At 39.0% G+C, this 20,326-nt stretch overlaps 2 protein-coding genes across 2 annotated transcripts in view; both read left to right on the top strand.

The window, feature by feature from the left end:
* Positions 1-20,326, top strand: part of LOC147333941 (cell adhesion molecule CEACAM5-like) — a 129,454-nt gene that overhangs the window by 56,219 nt on the left and 52,909 nt on the right. The window lies entirely within an intron of this gene.
* On the top strand, positions 5,548-6,926 carry LOC147333942 (uncharacterized). The gene is made up of 4 exons (XM_086287733.1): positions 5,548-5,563; positions 5,642-5,785; positions 6,020-6,130; positions 6,241-6,926. Exons 1-4 carry the CDS (start codon positions 5,548-5,550, stop codon positions 6,441-6,443), a joined length of 474 nt encoding a protein of 157 aa, XP_086143859.1. The 3' UTR covers positions 6,444-6,926.

Below are 20,326 nucleotides of genomic sequence, written 5' to 3'. Positions count from 1 at the left end.
GAAAATGAGACATAAAAAGCCTTTTTGGTGAAATTATGCTCACATTTAAAATTGATGTAATTTGCTTCATTTTGAGCTTGATTCTTTTTTCTTTTCTGTAATTAGTTTCCAAACCTGTAAATGGTTGAGTGCAGGGGTGTCAAACATAAGGCCCGGGGCCCAGAATCGGCCCAGCAAAGAGTCCAAATCGGCCAAATGGAAGTTTTTGGAGATGTGAAGGAGGAACGTCTCCTCCGCCATGACCACTCATACAAAACCAAATGAATGAAGTAACAGAGAAACAATTAAATGACAGAAAATTCCTGTTTTTCACTGTTTATAGAAATAAAAAAATACATTTTCTGTTCATTAACAAAAACTTTTTTACAGATTTTTAGATGAGCTACATTCCTCTGAACCTTCAGTTTGGTTATTTATTTATTTCCATCCTTGTTCTTAATGTTTTGACCATCACAGGTCCAAGTCACCAAGCGTCGGTTCAGATTTGCCGGTCACATCCTTCGGCTACCGGACCCGAGACCTGCCCGTGTCGCGGTTCTATGGAACCTGAAGAATGGAAAGAGACGGCGAGGAAGACCTAAAATAACATGGAGGAGGACTTTCCTTGAAGATTTACGTTCAGTCGAACTGTCATGGGATGAAGCAACAACTGCCGCGATAGACCGAGTTCGATGGCGTTCTCTTGTCGCCCGATGCGCCGATCAGCGCGGGAGGATCTAAGTCTAAGTAAGTCATCACAGCACTATGAACTGTGGGTAATCCCTCAGGTCCACGGAGATGAGGACTTATAGAAAATGTGAATAAGGACTCAAAGTGTGTGCAGAGAGCCGTCGTGCACTTGATACCATGACAACTGCCTGTCGTCCTCTGAGCCTTCAGAGGCCGACACAAAGCTGTGACTGTTTATCTGCACGTCTCAAACACGCCTCCATTTGTCTGCAGGCTGAGTGATCTGACTCAGCTCAGCCTCCATTTTCTACAGGGAGACGCTCAGAGAGGCTTTCAGTTTCATTTCACAGGAACAGACTTGCTTTTGTTTTACATGCAGGTGCTGCACAGAGCACATCCTGTTCAACCTGTTTGTGTGGCTGACTCCATCTTAGACTAAAGGCTGGATCAGCTGGTTCAACAGCTCAGCAGTTTGCATGATTTTCCTCTATGTAAAAATCAAACAGTCCTGTACACAGTGTGCTTAGTACTCTGAGTGTGTTATCTGTCAGTAATCGTGTTGAAAGGCTCTAAAGCCTGAGTTTATAAACAAACCCGAACTCTGGATTTATCTCCACCATGTAACCTGCTGACATCCACCTAGCTGCTGTTGACCCATGATATGCAGATATGGTACTCTGAGATAAGATGGGCCTGATCATTAAAGACCTTGTACGTGAGGAGCAGGAATTAAATTGTGGATTTTACAGGGAGCCAATGAGGAGAAGCCAGTATAGGAGAAAGCTGCTCTGTCGTTCTAGTCCCTGTCAGGACTCGACTGCAGCATTTTGCATCAGCTGAAGGTTTTTCAGGCAGTTTTTAGGACATCCTGATAATAACCAGTTACAATAATCTGTGCAATGTTCACACTTGTTTCTGCTGCTGATATAACTTCTGCTTCCTGTCTGTGTGTTTCTTCAAGACAGGAAGCTGATTCTCACGCAGGTCACAGATCCACACTCTAAACCCACTGTGGACTGTCCCACAGACACAGAGCACATCCTGTTCAACCTGTTTGTGTGACTGAGTCCAGCTCAGACTCCAGCTGGTTTGACAGGTCAGTAGTTTGCATCATTTTCATCTATGAAAACACCAAGTTCCTGTCCACAGTGTGTTTAGTAAAGCACAGCAGAGGTTGCAGAGACAGATGCTGGTTGCAGTTTATCTGTTTATTTATTGTGTACAGAGCTGTAAATTAAATCTGTGTTATCAGTCACACAGAATAACAATAACTAGATTATTTGTGACGGGCTGACAGGTTAAGTGTGATCATCAGAGGATTCATGGACTGTTACTGTGAACACAGCTGAACCATGAGGACACCGTCACTCATGGCTGACTGTGAGCTCCTGATGGTGGCCTTTGAATGAGGGGAAAGAAAGTCACAACAAACAGTCTTATTATCCAAGGGGGGATTTGTTATTCCCATCAGCTTTTGCCTGGAGCTTCCAGCTGGCGCCAGGGGGGCCACATGAGATGAAGATGGTAGCTGTTCTGGTTAGTGCAAACAAACTGCTTCCAATTTTACAGTTGGTCTAATGTCTGTCACTGGTCACCAGGTCTCTCAATTCCCATTGTTCTTCTCCAACATCTTATCCATATTGCGTTCAATAAACACAGTCTGAGTGCTCACAGCCCTGCCCATCGTCTATCGTGTCGGCCAGACTTGTGGGATTTTGAACAGCTGTAGCCACTTTTGTTCTTCAATAAGCCAGGTCGAATCATCCAGAACTCTGTTATCATGGTTCTGAATTGGTAGATGTCATTCAATGTCCTCCATCAAGATTGTTGCCAGACACGCGATGTGACCGACGAGTATCCGGCAGCAAACGTCTCTGCAGGACAAGGACGGGATCTCCCAAGAACAGGAGGGTGTCAGTTTCATTAAGGGACCAGTTGATCAAATCTATAATTCTTCTTCAGGTTTTTAGAGAACACGTCTAGGAGACTCTCTTAGCGTTAGAGAACAAGTGAGACTATACAAAGAGAAGCCAAGCAGAAAAGATAACGGAGAAGGAGAAAGTGTGACAGCCTCTCAAGAGCCAAGAGCAGAGAAATCCTGCTGATTGCTGCTCAAAGCTGCTTTGACCTGAAAACTGGGAGATGGATTCAAAGTATCTGAGAGTTTCAGAGATCCTTTGGGAATAACAGGAAGGGGTTACTGGTTACAGACGAAGGTCATGTGAAGGTAGTGTAAACATCTGATTTACTGTTGTCTGGTTTCATCTGTGAAAACACATCATATGAAATGAATTCAAGAAAAGCTGTCAGACTTTATCTGACACAATATAAAGAAGAAAATCACCTCCATCACAAAGAGGAAGTGAACTCAGTCACTCTCCTGTACTCTGATTACAGTCATGTGGTTTACAGGAAGCTGCTGAACACCCTGGACACACATGAACCAAGCTGTTTAAAGAAGGAAGTGAAGAGTACAGAAGTCGAACAGGGTGGAGCAGTTCAGTGATGTAGGTGGAGGCTTCACACTGTCAGGCCTGTTTGTTGTGACTCTCTTTCCCCTCATTCAAGGCCGCGTTGATCAAAGATTGTTGACTTTTGCTTAACTGGGTGAAGGGACACTGTCTCGTGATTGTGCACAGAACACACACACACACACACACACACACACACACACACACACACACACACACACACTCACACAAACATACGCATGTACACTGACACAGACCTGCACTCACCCCCTCCAAACATCTTCCTTTGCAAGTTAACATGAGGGTTCCCGATGGTCAGGGACAAATGCAATCACATGGCAGGTGCTGTAAATGGACCAAACTTCAGTCACGAGAACAACTGAGATAATCCATCCACAATACGACGAGTCTAGTCTTTAATTTACTGCTGTATGTGTTGGCTGTAGTTACATCATGAGGTTTTAAAAACTGAGCTTCAAAACGAACGATGGAAACAAAGACCAAGAGAGTCTGACAGTGATCACTGCCTCGTTTTAGGGGCCTGTTCAGATTAAAAAGAGCAAGATACAAAGAATTTAAACATGTTAAAAACACAACAGCCTTGATAAACACAGAGTAGTTTGGACCTGGACGGAGGGTTCATCACTTAATGACTGGATATCCAACCTGCTGTGAATGTTTTAATGCAGTACAGTTGTTATTATTATCACTTGTCACATCCTGTTTATGACAGTTAAATTAAATATAATTAGTATAAGAAATAAAAACTTCTCATGTAAACTGTATATGGTGTTAAATACTACTATAATGTCGGTCATAAGGTGGTACTTTAAGAGCCATATATTTTATAAGGTGGTACTTATTGTGAAAAGTTTGAAGACCACTGCTGTAAACAAAGCAGCACGTCTGAGGTGCAGGCCACACCTTTTCTTATTCTATAACACGTGTTTTTTTCTCAGAAACTTATTATTATTGCATGCAATAATAATAAGTATAACATAATAATAATAACATGCAATTATTTTTGCATGTTGGGTCAGGAACATACCCACTGTTCTCTCTGCTCCCGGGCTATAGAGGAAACCCTGCATCCTCCACCATGGTTTCAAAGCTCCAGCCGAATACTGACCATGCCGCTGTCAGCTGTCACACACTATTCTCACTGAGAAAAACTGGTAAACATTATAAACTTCTATTCACATTTAGAATAACTGATTAGGCCATTTTATTCATTTGCTACCATTAAAAATCCATGAATTAAAAAAAACAGGACCACCAACATGAATGTAGAAAGACGTTCTTTCATGTTTACCTTTTAAATAGGTTTGCTTACAAAGACATCATGAACGTCTTTAAACATTGAGCTCCCACATAAACCATCGCTAATCCCCGTGTGTTGCACCCTCTTCCCTGTCAAATTCCAGTGTTAGTTTCCATGTTTATTTTGTGGCTTTTGAGCCCGGTCGTAACACTGTGGAACAAGTGCAACATTTTCAGTGTAGAGGGTGGGGTCTCTCTCCTCCCATTTACTTTTATACAGCAGCGACAGCAGGAAGTGCGACCTTTAATGCAACTAGTCCACTAGTAAACTAGTAATATTTGTACAGTATTTTTGCACAAGAGTTTTGTACCTGGATTTTAACTGATTACATTTCATTAGTGGCTTTTCCCAAAGCTAGTCACCGATTGAACCAAATCATTTTCAAATTATTCAAGGTGTTAATGTTGAACTAGCCTTTTCTTTGAACTGATTATTTACGAGCTTTCATAGGATCTCAGAAGCATCTAAAAGTTCAAAGATCTTTTCAAATAACGTGTTTGCCAGTATGATTGTTAATTTACAAATTGAAGAAAGGCTAATATTTGCTGTGCAAATAAACATTTGTGATAGTCAGGCTCCTTCACTGTCAAAGGAAGAGTTAAGGAGTGGTCAGAGAGAGGAGACCACTCCCCCAATAAGAATTACTTATAACCTGAACAGAAACTAAACTAAACTTCACTTCTGTCTGATCATCTCACGATGCAGATCCTTGTGCTGATCCTTGGGATTGTGCTGCTCCCTAAAGGCAAGTTTTTGTTCAGTTATCTGTTCTTTTAAAGGAAGTGTGTACTCTAATATTCAATGAAACTTTTTTAAATTGCTTTTACAACATGTACAACCCAGCAATGTGTCTACTTCCTGTAAAGGATTTTTTTTGTTCTTTGTTTGAATCTATTTTAGTCAGTGTTTCATAATTTATCCACACAGTTAATGCAAGAAAACATGATTTAACTCTCTTTTTATAAAATATTTTGTGGTTTATCAGCCTGCCCATTGAAATGCTATGATTGCATACCTGGAACATCTGGAGGCTGCATTGGGACAAGAGATTGTCCTTCGTCCCATACTCGCTGTGGTTCAGCCAGAATGAATTCAAAAACTGGTAAGATTTTATTTGATAGTTCTTCTTCTATTCTTTTTTGACCTTACTGAGCTGACAGTGGTTCCTCTTTGGTTTCAGGTGTTTTGGAAAATAAACTTATGTGGAGAACCTGTTTTACACCTGATCAGTGCTTCAATGGCTCACTCAATCTCGGATTTTCCCAAGCTGTAATTAACACCATGTGTTGCACCTCTGATCTTTGCAACTCTCAAGATGTCCCTGGTAATTCACACCATGTTTCTTGGTATTGTGGAATAGTATTTCCTGTTGTGATAAATAACTAGATTTTATTAATTATGTGAAAAAAGTTACAAAATGAGGTTTAAGACTATTTATTTTTTCACTCACCAAGTTCACTTGATGAGAAAGAATCCAGTATTTGCATATCTGAAGTTTTTTGGCACTTGACGAAATAATCAATGAAAGAAATATGACATATATTTTTGTGCTTCATAGATTGGAGCATCTCCTCTCCAAATGGGAAAAAGTGCTTCCAGTGTGATGAAAAGGACTGCACCAAAACTCTCAGCTGCAATGGAACTGAGGACTACTGCATCTCAGCAGCAGGTAATGGGCCTACAGCATTACGTTTCTGCATGTTTCTTCTTTTCTGCTTAGAGGAACATTCAGTGATTCTTTTTTTCAAACTTGTAGTTGAATAATTTCTGTTTTCTCAGTGAAAGCAGGAGTGACAACTACTAAAGTAAAGGGCTGTGCCTCCAAGACGATTTGTTCAAATTCAGCAACTGAACAGCTCTCAGCAGTCATTGGAGGAGAAATCAGCTGCTGCCAGGGTGACCTCTGCAACAGAGCCAGCAGTACAACAGCCCACCTCCTGCTTTTTGTGTCCCCGCTGATCTCTTTGGTCTTTTTCTCTTAGCTGACGGGAAAAAGATCACAGCCCAGTTTTCTTTAAACCACTTATTTACCAAGAGTTGGATGAAAATATAGTTTCATGAATAACAGTCTTTACTTTTTATCCTTCCTCAAATATTTTAAAATTTGCTCCTTTAATTTCTTTAAGTCCTTTATACATTTATACTGTTTTCTTTAACATTTCTAAAACATTTTGACGTACAAAGTGTGTATACTCATTATTATGTTACTTGAACTCTCCCAGCAGCTTCTATGAATGACACGCACACTGATGATGTAGATGTAGAGTCAATGTTCATTTGAATGTGGCAGCTTCAGTCTTGGTGACACATCAGATTAACCTGTACTGACACACAACTGTTTTAGCAGATCTTGGCTCTGTAGAAGCTTTAGCACCACTTCTTAAAAGATTTAAGTGAGTCTATGTAGATATTTAAGCCTGAAGAATTTTTGTGCCTTGTGGATTAGAGAAAATCTCAAATAAATGTATACCTGTGCACCCAAGTCTTGTTATTTTAAGAATCTAAAGATATATAATGTACAATCATTCAATTCTGGAAAATATCAGCGAGATAATTACAAATCTTCAAACATCATCTGGTTCCAGTTGCACAACATGTGTACATAATTATACGTACAGTACAAGCCAAGCAGGGAAACATAGACAGAGAGGGAAAAAAGACGTTTCCACCTCTGCCAAGAGAGAAATTTTAATGAAGCTGAAATATCAATCAAATGAACGCAATTAATAAGACAACAATTCAGTTCTTTAAAGAAGTTTTAACACAGTCGCTCAGCAAGATCAGGATTAAAAGAATAATGCAACACGGCTGTTATTCTTCTTTAATTGTGGAGATTTCTGAGATGAAAACTACACTGCTACATTTAACACAGAGGTCACATTATGAGTGACTTTGTGTTACACAAATAAAACATGGATAATGTCCACATGAAGAATTCTTTAAAATGTCATATGTTACACACTTTGATTAAAAAGAATTAGGCAGCTTTGTGAGTCTGCCTTTACTGTATCTTCTGCAATATATAAAAACACTTTTATACACTTGTACACAGTTTCTTAGGCGCACTGCATTATGGTGAGTGGCCCGGCTTGTTTCAAACTCAAAACACCGATACTTCTTACAGTAGCATAGATGAAATAAACATAAACAGAAGATGTGATTCCCAGGTCTGAATCCACTGTGATTACAGCCCAGTACAGGTGGAGATCCACCACAGCGCCACGAGGTTTCCACACGAACGGGCAAATTAGCTCCAGCTGCTAATTGGTAGCATCATGGCTAATCTACATCACTACCAGTAATATACAGTAACCACACATAATGGGAATTAACAGCCAACTTTCACACATTCCCTGCAACCGTGTGGACTTATCTTTAGACCAAGGTCAAACTATTTACTGTTTTTATCTCTTTACCTGCAAATATATAAACATAGTATATTGTTACACACTTGTAAATGTCTCATTGGAGACTGGCACACACATTATTTTGCAACAACTAAAGAAAAGAAAATATTTGAACCATCAGAACATTTTAACCAAATACAATATTGTAAATAAAAGATTACAGGGGCAGGGTGCCTTGTTTTTGTCGATAAAGCTTTTCATGTCCTTAAAAGTGCTATTTTTTCTCCTGCTTAAAAATTTGGTTAGTGACAGTCCCTGGATAAGCAGAGGAAGATGGATGGACTAAATTTGCTTAGTCCATCCATCTTCTATAGAGCTGAGGTGTCAGATTCTGTGTAATATTATGCCACAATCCTGTCAGGAATCAGGATGATTTTGTTGTGTTTTACGCTTTGGAGGGACAAAATAACGTTAGGTCTGCTGGATTAAAAATTATTTTGTGAGATCATGCTTATGTGAAACTAGTGGAGACGTTTCTACATAATACACACAGTTTGGACACAGCTTTTCATTTTATGGTTCTTCTTTATTTTGTAGATTGTCACTGAAGGCACCAAAACTCTAAATGAACACATGTGTAATTTTGTAGTAAAGAAAAAAGAATGAAATAACTATAAATAAATATGTTTGGTTATGTTTATGTTATATTTTTTAAAATAGTCGACCTTTGCTTTGATTACTGCTTTGCACACTCTTGGCACTCTGTTGAGGAACTTCATGAGGTATTCACCTGAAATATTATTGTTATTATTATCTTAAAGTAATATTATTATTGCTTCTAGGCTGGACTAATGTAGTTCATTATTATCAGGATGTCCTAAAAACTAACTCCAAAGGCTGAGTGAGTTCTGAACAACCAAAAAGCTCAATCAGACCAATGTTTTGCCACTAAGCAACATCCTCCAGCAGAACTCTATGTATCAGGTTGGTCCTGATGCACAAACATGTTTTAGATGGACTCAGCGGTTTAACATTAAGATGTTATTATGAAAGAAAAAAAGTTTTGCTCTGACAGCTTTTCTGAGAGATCTAATAAGATCCCAAACACATTGACCTCTTTGTAGAACATTATTAAATAAGCATATTATTTAACCTTTTAAACATTTTAAACACTGGGTTGTGAATAGAAGATGGAAAAACAAAACAACTAAAACAAAGAGAAAAAAGCTACGCAGCACACAAACTCTGGAAAGGGGACCTTTATGTCACTGAGCACATTATTATGTATGCATTAATAAATAACAACTTAATAAAGACATTACACTCTTAATTTGTTAAGAAGCATGAAGATCGAGTGATCTTTATCCAGAAGTGGAAATTATGCTTGTGGCTAAACCATTGTACAAAAACTTCAACCATCCAGCATTAAACGTATTTACAATGTGTCAGTAAAGAGTGACTTGCACTTCTAGCCTGTGTGTAATGACCCCACAACACTGGACATTATATTTCTTCATTTCCACTTAATACTGTACAGCTGCTGTTATTGTACATATATATTTATATTTCTTCATACATTCTTATATATTTCTATATTGTGTATTTTGTTGTACAGTTATTTTATTTTCAACTTTAATTCATATTTTTTATCTTGACCCTTTTAAATTTTCATATTTATTTCCTATCTTATTCATAGCCTTTTTTTTCTTTAGGTCACGAGCAGTCGTGTAAGCATTTCACTGCATATCGTACTGTGTATGACTGTGTATGTGACAAATAAAATCTGAATTTCAATTTGAATTTGTTTTACATATTCCTCATGTTCTTTAGTTTAGCTTTCCCAGTTTATGTTTTGTTAGTTCCTTCCTGTTCCTTGCCTTCTATTTATGTTTTGTTAAGCCTTCAAAATAAAGGCTTCCCATTTGTTATTCATCTGCCCTTGCTGCTGTGCCTGCATTTGGGTCCAGAATCTCCTCACGCCATGCCGTCTGCCTCATCAGACGTGACTATATGTTTTGGCTGTATCAGTAGATCTAATAAATAAACACATTTATTAGGAGCACGAGCCAAAGAATTTCATAATGGGTAAATGTGACTACGCTTTTTATCTGTACATGACAATAAAACTTGAAACTTAAACCTGATATGAAATTTTAAATTATAAAAAAAAACTGAAGTTAACTGAAGTGCAGCCAGCCTGACCAGGAACTACAGTCAGCTTTATACTGACATGCTGATATTCTCTGAGTGTATTTGCTGTCTCTAACAACCAGTTAGCAGTTTGCAGATCAGTAGTAATTACTCTTGCGTAGGTTTTTCCTTGTTTTAAATTTTTCCACTACTTATTTATTTGTGTATTTTTCTAATATATCTCTGTTTCACCTTTTCTTGCTGACCCTTGTGCTGCTGTAACATGTGAATTTCCCCAGTGTGGGATTACTAAAGTCTGTGGCTATGCCAAACCAGAATTTAAAACTGCTTTTCCAATTCGCCTCTCAAAATTTCTGATTTACAGTTAAGAGTGTGGCATGTGCACATGACATGTTTTCACCATTTGTAAGCCAGAAGAGTGACTGCTCTTGAAGCCTGGTTGTTGCACAATACTAATACTCTTACTGCCACTACTTCTTGTTCTACTAGTACAGCTACTGCTACTGCACAAGCACCTCAGAGGGACATATGCAACAAGGCTTGGAGGTCAGACACCTATAGGGCCTGCAGGGTGGGGATCCAGGTGCCACATGGTGTTGCAGCTGATAAAGCCATAAACTATGCCCATTTTGTTGAAGTGATCACCAGTTTGCTGGGTTTTTTAGAGACACAGAGTGAGAGCGATCATGTTCTACATTATTGCTTTTTAATGGATTTTCAGAGCTGTTGATTTATGAAGCAGTCTTCATGGAAACATGTCAAGTCTGTTTTTGGGATTGAGTGTTAAATTGTCAGTTTTAATAAAACCTGCATTTTCCTGCAATGATACTGGAGAGCAAAGAAAAGTTAGACGATGTTTATCCAGCTCTTCCAAAATGTACCTCACAAACATCTGCTGGATCCTGAATTCAACATTCTAGGGCCTATGAACAGGTTAACACTGAATGTTCTACGAATACTGGCCCAAAGGTAAAAGGTGAGAATTCCTCCGGTAAAATCTTTTCTTTTTCTTTTTAAATTGTAAGAGCCTTCAGGCACTATGGCAACAGGAATGCAAATATTAAAATGTGACGAAGAAAAGCTTGAAAATAACATTTTCACCCACAAGCACAAAACCAAGAGCCCTAACATGTGATTGGTTTTGACTTGCTGCTATAACTAAAACATCACAATAACTTATACTAACAAACAAAACAGTGGCTGGACATCACAACGTAACCAAAATTACTGTAACCATGTCCAATGAACTTAAAAACTGTCTGCCTTCTAAACAGCTGCTTCAATTACTTCAGCCTTTTGACCTGAGAGCAGTTACCAGCTTCAAAATGACTTTTGTGACGGCAATGATGCAACGACCATTTTACAATTGAATGGGACTGAGTTGGCAATTACATGCAATGTCAGTGGCAATACACCTTGATTGAAAATGTTTGTGCAGAAGCAGAAAGTGTGGCACACTCAGCCTCAATGTGACGAGAAAAACAAACAAACAAATACAAGAAAAAAACACTACAGTACAAACTATTCCTCAAAAGAGCCAAAGCTTTGAAATGAACATTAAATGCTATAGTAATGATGGCCCCAAAGTTAAAAGTGAAAGTTGCTCCTACCAGTAAAAACCTATAAAATTGTGAGAAAAATCAGTTTCACTATATACTGTAATAGAAACAATGCAACATATTCAGAGAGGCAGACATATTGTTTCCATGTCATAACTGCTCACTCGTACAGTCTGTTCTTGAGAACCTTCTTTGAAAGGCTGTTCCCTTCGAGCTCCATAACCACTTTCTGTAATATCTCGAAGGTATACTTCAGTTCTGATGGGTAGGTCAGGTTCAAAGTGTGCATTAATCCAAATAGCATAGCAGCTGCTAGGGCACAGTTATCTAAATCCTGCAAGACTCTCTGGCCTTCAAGGACTATCCCGATGTCCTCAGGGCTGTCACTGGCATCTCTTGACTTTATGATGTAGATACCCATGGTTGTTTCCTCAATAGATTGTTGGATAACTCCTTCATCTGTGGCCTGAAAAATGCACATTCCCAAAATTAAATTCAACAGAACACTGGTCATTGCAAAGAAGCAGAATACTGTCAGAGAATGAAGAGGTGTTCAACTATGACCTCAACACATGGTCGTAATGCATGTAGAAGGAAAAAAAAGTAAAACACCTAAACATAACATCTTCTCTAACCCATATAGACATGTCTCTGTATCTCTTTCTCCCTTGGTTAAGGTGACGTTCAACCCATTTATTAGTAGATAACTACATTTTGCCATGGTTTAGAAAGGACGCTGAATAAAGCAGCATTTTTACAAAGTAATGACTGACGCAAAACAAGCTTGTCGATTTAGTCTGGTTTTTGGTTATTATGCTAATTTTGTCAAAAGCAATAACCGTTGACATACTAGCATCTGAACTGTGCTAAACTATGATCCAAAACCAGGACGTTAGCTGGATCCAAGCATTTCATGAATATTTTTTTATAAACTCTTCCAGGCCATACAGTATATTGTCTAATAAATAAGGTGGCCCCAATATTTATTAAATGTGTCCATTAAAAAGTGAAAGTGTGGCATGTCAGCATGTAGATAAAATAGGATGTCATAGCTAAATAGTCTAATCATTTTCAGTTATGTCTATTCATTTTAGAATAAAAAAAAACATACACACTGGGGGCTGCCAGTGGTTTCCCCCAGTCACCAGATACACCAGATACACCTGTGGCACAATTTTGAAAATCTTAGATCATTTTCACCTTGAGAGGTCAAGGTCACCAAGATTAAAAATCTTTTTAGTAGCTGCACCTGTGGGATGAATTTGACAATCCTACATTACTTTGTTCTTCAGTTGTCCACGCTGCCCGTGGCCTGAAGCTCCATAAAGCACCCCGCCAATAGCCAAACCCATCTGTTCTCTGATTGGATAGTTAAATTTGTGATTGACATGAGATTGGCCAATCAGATGAAAGGAAGAAAAATAGGGTCAAAATTCGTACTTGTAACTTGAAGCTTGAGTGCAGAGTTTCACACGTATTTTTTGGCTAAGTCCACACACAAATTCTTTTTACGCATATAAATCCTGATTTACAGGCACAAAACTGACTACAAGTACAAAATGTTCATGACCACAATTTGAGCCCATATGGAAGGGCAATAACACAGTGCTGAGGATCATTTGATGCATGCTTGAAAGAATGAATGAATGATCAAGAAAACATCTGGGAATTTTGAGAATACTTGGCTTGATGCATACTTTGCATTGGAACAGTTTTTGGTTTGAGACTGATGACGTAATCCAAGTCCACGGTGATGCAAGTACACACAAGTAAGTTTTTTGGGAAATGGCCAGTATCTTGTATCTCACCCTCAATTTTTTTTAAACACAAACAATCATAGAGGAAATGAAATGGCAAAACAGGTTTTGTTCTTTTAGAGGAAGTAAAAGAACTGGCAGAAAGAAGATGGTGTGAATTCTGCTGACACATTTTGTTTCCCAGAAGGAGCAGTCTCTTTTTGTTTTATTTAGTTTATTTTATTACTCATCATATTATCATCTATGTGGATGAATACCAGGCCTGCAAAAATCAGGAGGAAAATTTAAAAAAGAAGTGAGACAAAAAGAAAGCATAAAAAGAGGGGATGAAGCCAACAGAGATGCTGGTTCTCCAAGTGCTACATCTGTAACAAAACACACTCAATGGATGGAACTACCCCAGCAAAAGAGCAGGGGTGCCAGAGAAACAGAGGCAACTGGCAGTCCAGCATGAGCCAAGGGGCCCAGGACACAGGAAAATCTCTCTACTGTCACTGCAGCTTCCTGCAACTTCTGAATGCTGGTGGACTGTCTATTACACACTTTGCAGTGATATCGAGTTAAATCTTAAGGAACTTGTGTATTAACTCAAAAACACAGAATAGGCCTTTGTGAGGTGAGGCATGATTGAATGTGGACAAAAATCAGCTAGATGAGTCAAAAACATTACACTTGTGTGTAGTGGTGCAACGGATCAAACATCTCACGGTTCAGATCGGATCACGGTTTTAAGTCACGGATCGGATCAATTTTCGGATCAGCGAAAAAAGAAAAAAAGAAAATTTTTAACATTTACTTATTAACTTATTTAAATATATTAAATATTTTTTGCCTATTAAAAAATTCAACTCAAGACTCATTCCACGCAATTATATAAAAACAAATTAAGGTGCAATATAGGGCAGTACAGGGCTTTGTATCTACCACTGCACTGTGATATAAGGAACTCTCACGGTCACGTGGCTTTCCGTTGCCCATTTGTAGTTGGGCAACAGAAGATGCCTGGGACAGTTCAGCCATAACTTTAAACTATTCCTGCTCATATACAACGGATCTTTGGATCATGTTGTAAATGGGCTGAACTGAGGGCGACTGCACAGCAGGCTGAACTGCTACAGGTAGCGGGGCTAATGGCTGAGGTATGGGCTGCAAAACAGATTGTGAAGTTGGTCCACTCCCACCTGAGGAGTGGGTACAGGTGCGGAGGTTAGCGTTGTCCTGGCGGACCTCACCTCGGGGGTCGGTGCAGATTTTGGCAGCGACTGGACAGCTGCTGTCCACACCCGAGGAGCTGATACGGGTGCAGGGACCAGCCGGCCCCGGAAACTGAAGCAGGGACCAACTGGGCCCCAGCCCCCCTTACCTGGGAAACTGACACAGGTGCAGGGGAGTGGCGGACACCTACTCTGTATCTGGTGTGGTCTGCTAGACAGACCCATCAATGAGACTTTGTAAAAGCAGCTGGTCTGAGTGATGTGATCAGAGTGCAGTAGATAATGTCTGACAGCAGTTTGAAGAGCAAATGGATTCTGTTCTGTTCTTCACTCATCACCTACCTGACACCTCACACCTGTTTCTCACCTGCAGGTCAGACAGGAGGACAAGAGAAGGATGGACGCAATAAAGGACATCCTGGACTGAGAGCAAGTCTCTCTGTTTTGTTTTGTTTTGCTCATTTTTAAAAGAATATTTTAATTTGAAAATCTGAGTTTACTCTGCTGAGCTCACAGATCTCAGTGTCATGAATGACGTCTATTTACTGCTGCTATGAAAGTTAAATTATTTCACAATGAAACAGCAAAATGAAATGTTTAGAACAAACACAACATCCTGTAAAAACTGTCATTGTTCTTTTTGTACAGAGAGCTTCCTCTTCACCTCCATAATTCATTCAGTTCATTCACGAAAAAAAGCCCAGACAAAACACACAATAGAGTAAATCCACCTGTGATCAACAGTGGTATTTTTCTTTCTTAGTTTATCAAATCTTCTCCTAATATGTTAATAATGTCAATAAACCTTATTCATTACAACTGCTGAAACCTTAGTCCCACCTTGCAGTTTGTATTTGTGCTTCAATCCCTTTTCTTCATTTTAACAGGTGTGTTTGCATTTGTGTTAGCAGTGAGAATGTGGACATTCTTTTCTTTGGAAATAAAACCATTCCTATTGCAAAACTCTGACAGTGTGACAGTGGTGGAAAGCAAAGAAAAAAAAATCACCATGTAAAGAAAAGGGTGATGATGACCAGTTTTGCATAACCCAGAATTCAAAATGTACAATAAGCCTGTGGGTTCAGTGGGAACCAGGGGCGATTCTAGGATCAGAGCTTTGGGGGCGCTGAGCACTCAGAGAGCTGCCCATCCAGGCAAGGTGGAGTGGATTTCTGTTGTGCCTGTCACTATTACCTGGCTGTTTTCTTATCTGGTTCTTCCTGACCTTGTACTTCCTCCTCAGGTTCCTTTCCTCTCTCCCTCTTTGGACTGACAATCATACACAAATAGATTCAATTAGATGAAAAAATTACATTAATATGAAAAAACAAATGCTATTAAGATCACTAACAAAAAGTCCTCTCTCAGTGTACTTTCAACCAAAAGGCAAATAACCAAACCACATGTAAGCTATAAATATTGAAACACTGATCCAACATTATCCTTTATTGACAGATCAGTTGATCTTACACTTTTACCTGAATGTTGTTCCTGGGTTTAATCTTGGCACATGCACATATGACAAAATAACCAACTTCTCTCATTACATTTCAAACAGGACAAAACAAAAACAGGACAGCGGTAACAACAGCAGGCTACAGACAGATTTTAAATAGGCTGTATACATTTCAATGGGAGCAACAGGACGGCCAAATGTCGCTGAATTTACTACAGAGCAGGACGGATTGTAGGGTAGCAAACATGGTGGGAAAACATGTTTCCAACACTGCAGGTTACCTGGTGTAATGTTTTTCATCTAAAAAGAAACATGGTCTGAGTCCTACCTAACTATAGAAAGAGTAACTGAAGGTTAAATGCAGCTAATAGGTCCTGTTTTAAGCCGCTCCGCTGCGTCTCAGCCACTATCGCTCTGGCAGCAACGGCGCTAGAGCCAGAGCAGAGTGCTTCAGCACCCCCAAAAAATGGGCTAAAATCGCCACTGGTGGGAACAGATAGGAATCAAGATCATCTTTTCTAGACTAATGAATTTATGTCCTGTGGTCCAGGAGGACAGTGTGAGTTTGGGGAAGAACAGTTCCTCCAGCAACAATAATTAAAGTCTATAATTAGATCAAAGATCAACATAATAACAGTCCACTGCCTTCCTCTAGATTAGCTGAAATAATGAAAACCACACGTGCCAGAAAAATAACCTCTAAACTTTATAAGTTCATTTAAATAATATAATAATAACAAAACTACAGATAGAAAAGTGGGAAAAAGGCTGTACCCTATCTCTGACTTCTGGACAGAAATCTGTAACAATATGTTCGAAATGACAAATAATGCAAACTTACAAGTATAAAAGTACAGGTATAAACAGTATAAAACAGCTCATAGGACACACCTCACTCAGAAAACTGTTTAAGCTGAGCCTATCACCAAGAAAACTGGAAATAATCACTCCACCTTAAACACTTGTTTAATATACAGTATTCCTGCGCCACATGGTGGCAGTCAAGTCAAAGTAAACTTTATTGTCATCTCTGCTATACACAGTACAGAGAGATGAGACGAAGAGGCTCCAGTTACATCAGTGCAAAAAAACCAAACAATAAATATAAGAAGAGTCGGAAAATAAATATACACTTTAGGACTCGGGGTAAAGGGATCAATAACAATTTAAAATTTATAATTTACAGTTTGATGATTTAAAGTCTCACACACAACCCGTCAAAAGGGGAGGGGGGCAGCTGCTTCCAAATAGAGCACATTTCATTTATAATGTTGTAAATACGAGCCCATTATCTATTCATGATTTGAATCCTGGGTTGTGTGAAATCCGAGAAATAAACCTTAGACAAAGCAAATCTTTGAACTAAGGTGTAGGTCTATTAGATCATGTTGTGGTGATCCTCAAGTTGAGGGATTTGTGTTCATACTGGAGTGCAAAATTAAAACCAATGTAAGATGGACAAGAAAAGTTCAAAGCCATCAGGTGCTCAGTTTAGAAAAAAGAGAAAAGAAGAGGAGGAGAAACGAGCAAAAGATGCAGGTAAGCAGATGTGTCATTGGATAATGGCAGGTCATCCTGAAACGATCAGAATCAGAATACTTTATTAATCCCTAAGGAAATTATGTGGGTTACAGTTGCTCCAAGAAGAAATGGTAAAAATAGTTAGAGAACACCTTCATTCATGGCTGTCTGTGAGCTCTGACTGACCTCAGCCTCCATTTTTTACAGGGAGACGCTCAGAGAGGCTTTCAGTTTCATTTCACAGGAACAGCTTTGCTTCTGTTTTACATGCAGGTGCTGCACAGAACACACCCTGTTCAGTCTGTTTGTGTGACTGACTCCAGCTCAGACAAAAGGCTGGGTCGCCAGTTCAACAGGTCAGCAGTTTGCATCTTTTTCATCTATGCAAAATCCAAACAAAGTCCTGTACATAGTGTTTTTAGTACTGAAGTGAGTCCATGTTTGGGCTTTTCATTCATTTCTACAGCATTTTACATCCCTGATAACTTAATAAAGCACAGAGACAAAGAAAAAACACTTTGAACAACTAAAAATAAAAGTTTATGACACATCAAAATAAAATAAATAAATAATAGTGATAACAATAATAATAATCATTAAACAGGAAGCAGACTTTGGAAACGCTCTGAAGTTTCTAAAATTTGGAATAAATCAGGGTCAGACATGTGTGAAGGTCTAATGAAGTCTTCTGGATGAAAATTGTTATATGCAATACCAAAAAAGTAGATTCTGTTCATCTGGACTTTACATTTGCACAATAACTGAAACCAGCGCACTGTTCTTCTAGTGGCACGCATGAAGAAACATTATGTTCAATGATCCAGTTTGACCTCATGCAGGCAGTGCTGTTATACACAGACTGGACAACAAGCCTATTCAAATGGCGGCCCGCGGGCCAAATGCGGCCCAGAAGCAACCTGCGAGTGGCCCTGCCTGTGGTCCTGGCAGAAACACAGAGAAAACGCAAAAAATTAATTCATTAATTAATTTTAAAAAAATTTAAAATTCCTACAGCGTAGTGTAGACTGTGAATGCAACACTCCTAGTAGCCTAGCAATATTTAACCCACAATGCACCGTGATGTAAACATATTAAACAATCATCGTAATATATGATGCGACAACAGCATGTCTTTCTCACTCCTAAAGCGCAAAATTGACAATGAAAACTGTCGGTTTAACCCTGCCTGGACTGACAAATACTTATTCATTTTACCGAGTTTAATAATCTTACAACCGGAGTTGTACTACCATGGTGAGGGTCCTGTACAGCCCAAGAGAGAGCGGCAGCAGCTTCCCTTCGTGTTTGCTTCTTGGCGAAGAAGAAAAGGCCTTTCACAGATTCTGAAACAGCGAAATACTGCATGCTGGCCGTGGTGGATGCGGTGAAAAGTGATGAAAAAATTAAAGTAAGTGTGATATCTGCTATTAAAAACGTACCCCTGTCAGACAGTTCAAATATTCGTAGAGTTGAAGTTCTGGCGTCAGACGAGTTTGAAATGCTGTTAGATGACCTGAAGAAAACTGATGTAATGTCTATAGCAGGAGATCACAGACAGAACTGATAATGCACAGTTTTGCGTATATGTCCGTTTTTTGGATGGGAAATTGATTGCTTGCTACCGTTAGAGGGAAACACAGCTGGCGAAATAATGTTTGAGAAGATTTCAGCTCTTTTTGAGGAAAATGGTCTGGATATGAAGCGTGTCTGTATACTTGTGACGGATGGGGCTCCATCCATGGCAGGAAAAGTGAGTGGTCAGCGAAATATTTATTTTAATTTGAAAGGGAATTATCAAAATGTTTTTTTGTTAATATTATTATTATTTCAAATGTGCAAAAAATAGTTTAGTTATAGCTCCCTTTTTTTTTAAATGGACCTTTTGGTGTGCATTTGTGAGGTCACCAGATTTACTGGGGAATAGGAATAAAAAAATTACTTGTTTTTCAATACAGTTGTGTGGGTTTGAAATTGATCATGATCTGCTGCTTACTGGCTTCAAAACAAATATCTGGCCCAGATAAATTCCTCGGATTGAAAATCTGGCCCAACTAACTTCGTAGTTGAATAGCCATGCTGTACAACTTAATAACAGTGTTGGAGTATTAAAGTAAATCTACTTTAAACCATGAACTGTCTTTTTTCTGAGCATTTCCAGAGTGATTTTTGATTAAATCAAATTGTTTGTGTCTTTTTTGTCACAGCAGCAGCCATCAGTGACACCAGCACACTAAAGCAACACAACAGCAGCTTAAAATACTCAGAGGAACAATTCATTTCTAATGTCTGAACAGTTAGTAGTTTATGTGTTTGAGCTCAGTCTAAAAACTTTAAAGTACAAATCATAAGTTTCAAACAAACAACATATAAGGACATAAGATGGAAAGGAAACAAAAACACACAGAGGTGTGAAACAATGTTTGTCCCCTTCCTGGTTTCCTATTTTTTTAATGTTGTCACACTTAAATGTTTCAGATCAAACACATTTAAATGTTAAACAAGGAAAAACCCCAAATGCAGTTTCTCAATAGAGGTGTTTGTTATTAAGGGGAAGAAATCCAAATCTACATCGTCTCTATGCAGACTTATAGAAAATGTGAATAAGGGATCAAAGTGTCTGCAGAGAGCCGTCATGCACTTGATAGCATGACTACAGGTCGGCCTTGAGCCCTTAGGGGCCGACACAAAGCTCCGACTGTATATCTGCACGTCTCAAACACTCCATTTGTCTGCAGGCTGAGTGATCTGAACGAGCTCAGCCTCCATTTTCTACAGGGAGACACTCAAGCTGTGTCCCAACTCAGGGTCTGCACGCTTGAAGTACGCGCACTACGCGTACTACGTACGGTGCGTACTATAA

The sequence above is a fragment of the Aulonocara sp. 'chitande type north' Nkhata Bay genome, linkage group LG3 (assembly GCF_057382095.1).
Source record: "Aulonocara sp. 'chitande type north' Nkhata Bay isolate Kocher_YH1m ecotype deep benthic linkage group LG3, A_spYH_male_GT1.1, whole genome shotgun sequence".
Lineage (NCBI taxonomy): Eukaryota > Metazoa > Chordata > Actinopteri > Cichliformes > Cichlidae > Aulonocara > Aulonocara sp. 'chitande type north' Nkhata Bay.
The sequence above is the reverse complement of the archived record's forward strand: the minus strand, read 5'-3'. Positions and strand labels throughout refer to the sequence as shown.

What these genes read in the sequence shown, in the direction of transcription:
- LOC147333942 (XM_086287733.1), top strand. An exon ending in CAACTCTCAAGATGTCCCTG is followed by an intron (nt 5,786 to 6,019) that starts GTAATTCACACC and finishes TGTGCTTCATAG; the next exon opens with ATTGGAGCATCTCCTCTCCA. An exon ending in CTACTGCATCTCAGCAGCAG is followed by an intron (nt 6,131 to 6,240) that starts GTAATGGGCCTA and finishes CTGTTTTCTCAG; the next exon opens with TGAAAGCAGGAGTGACAACT.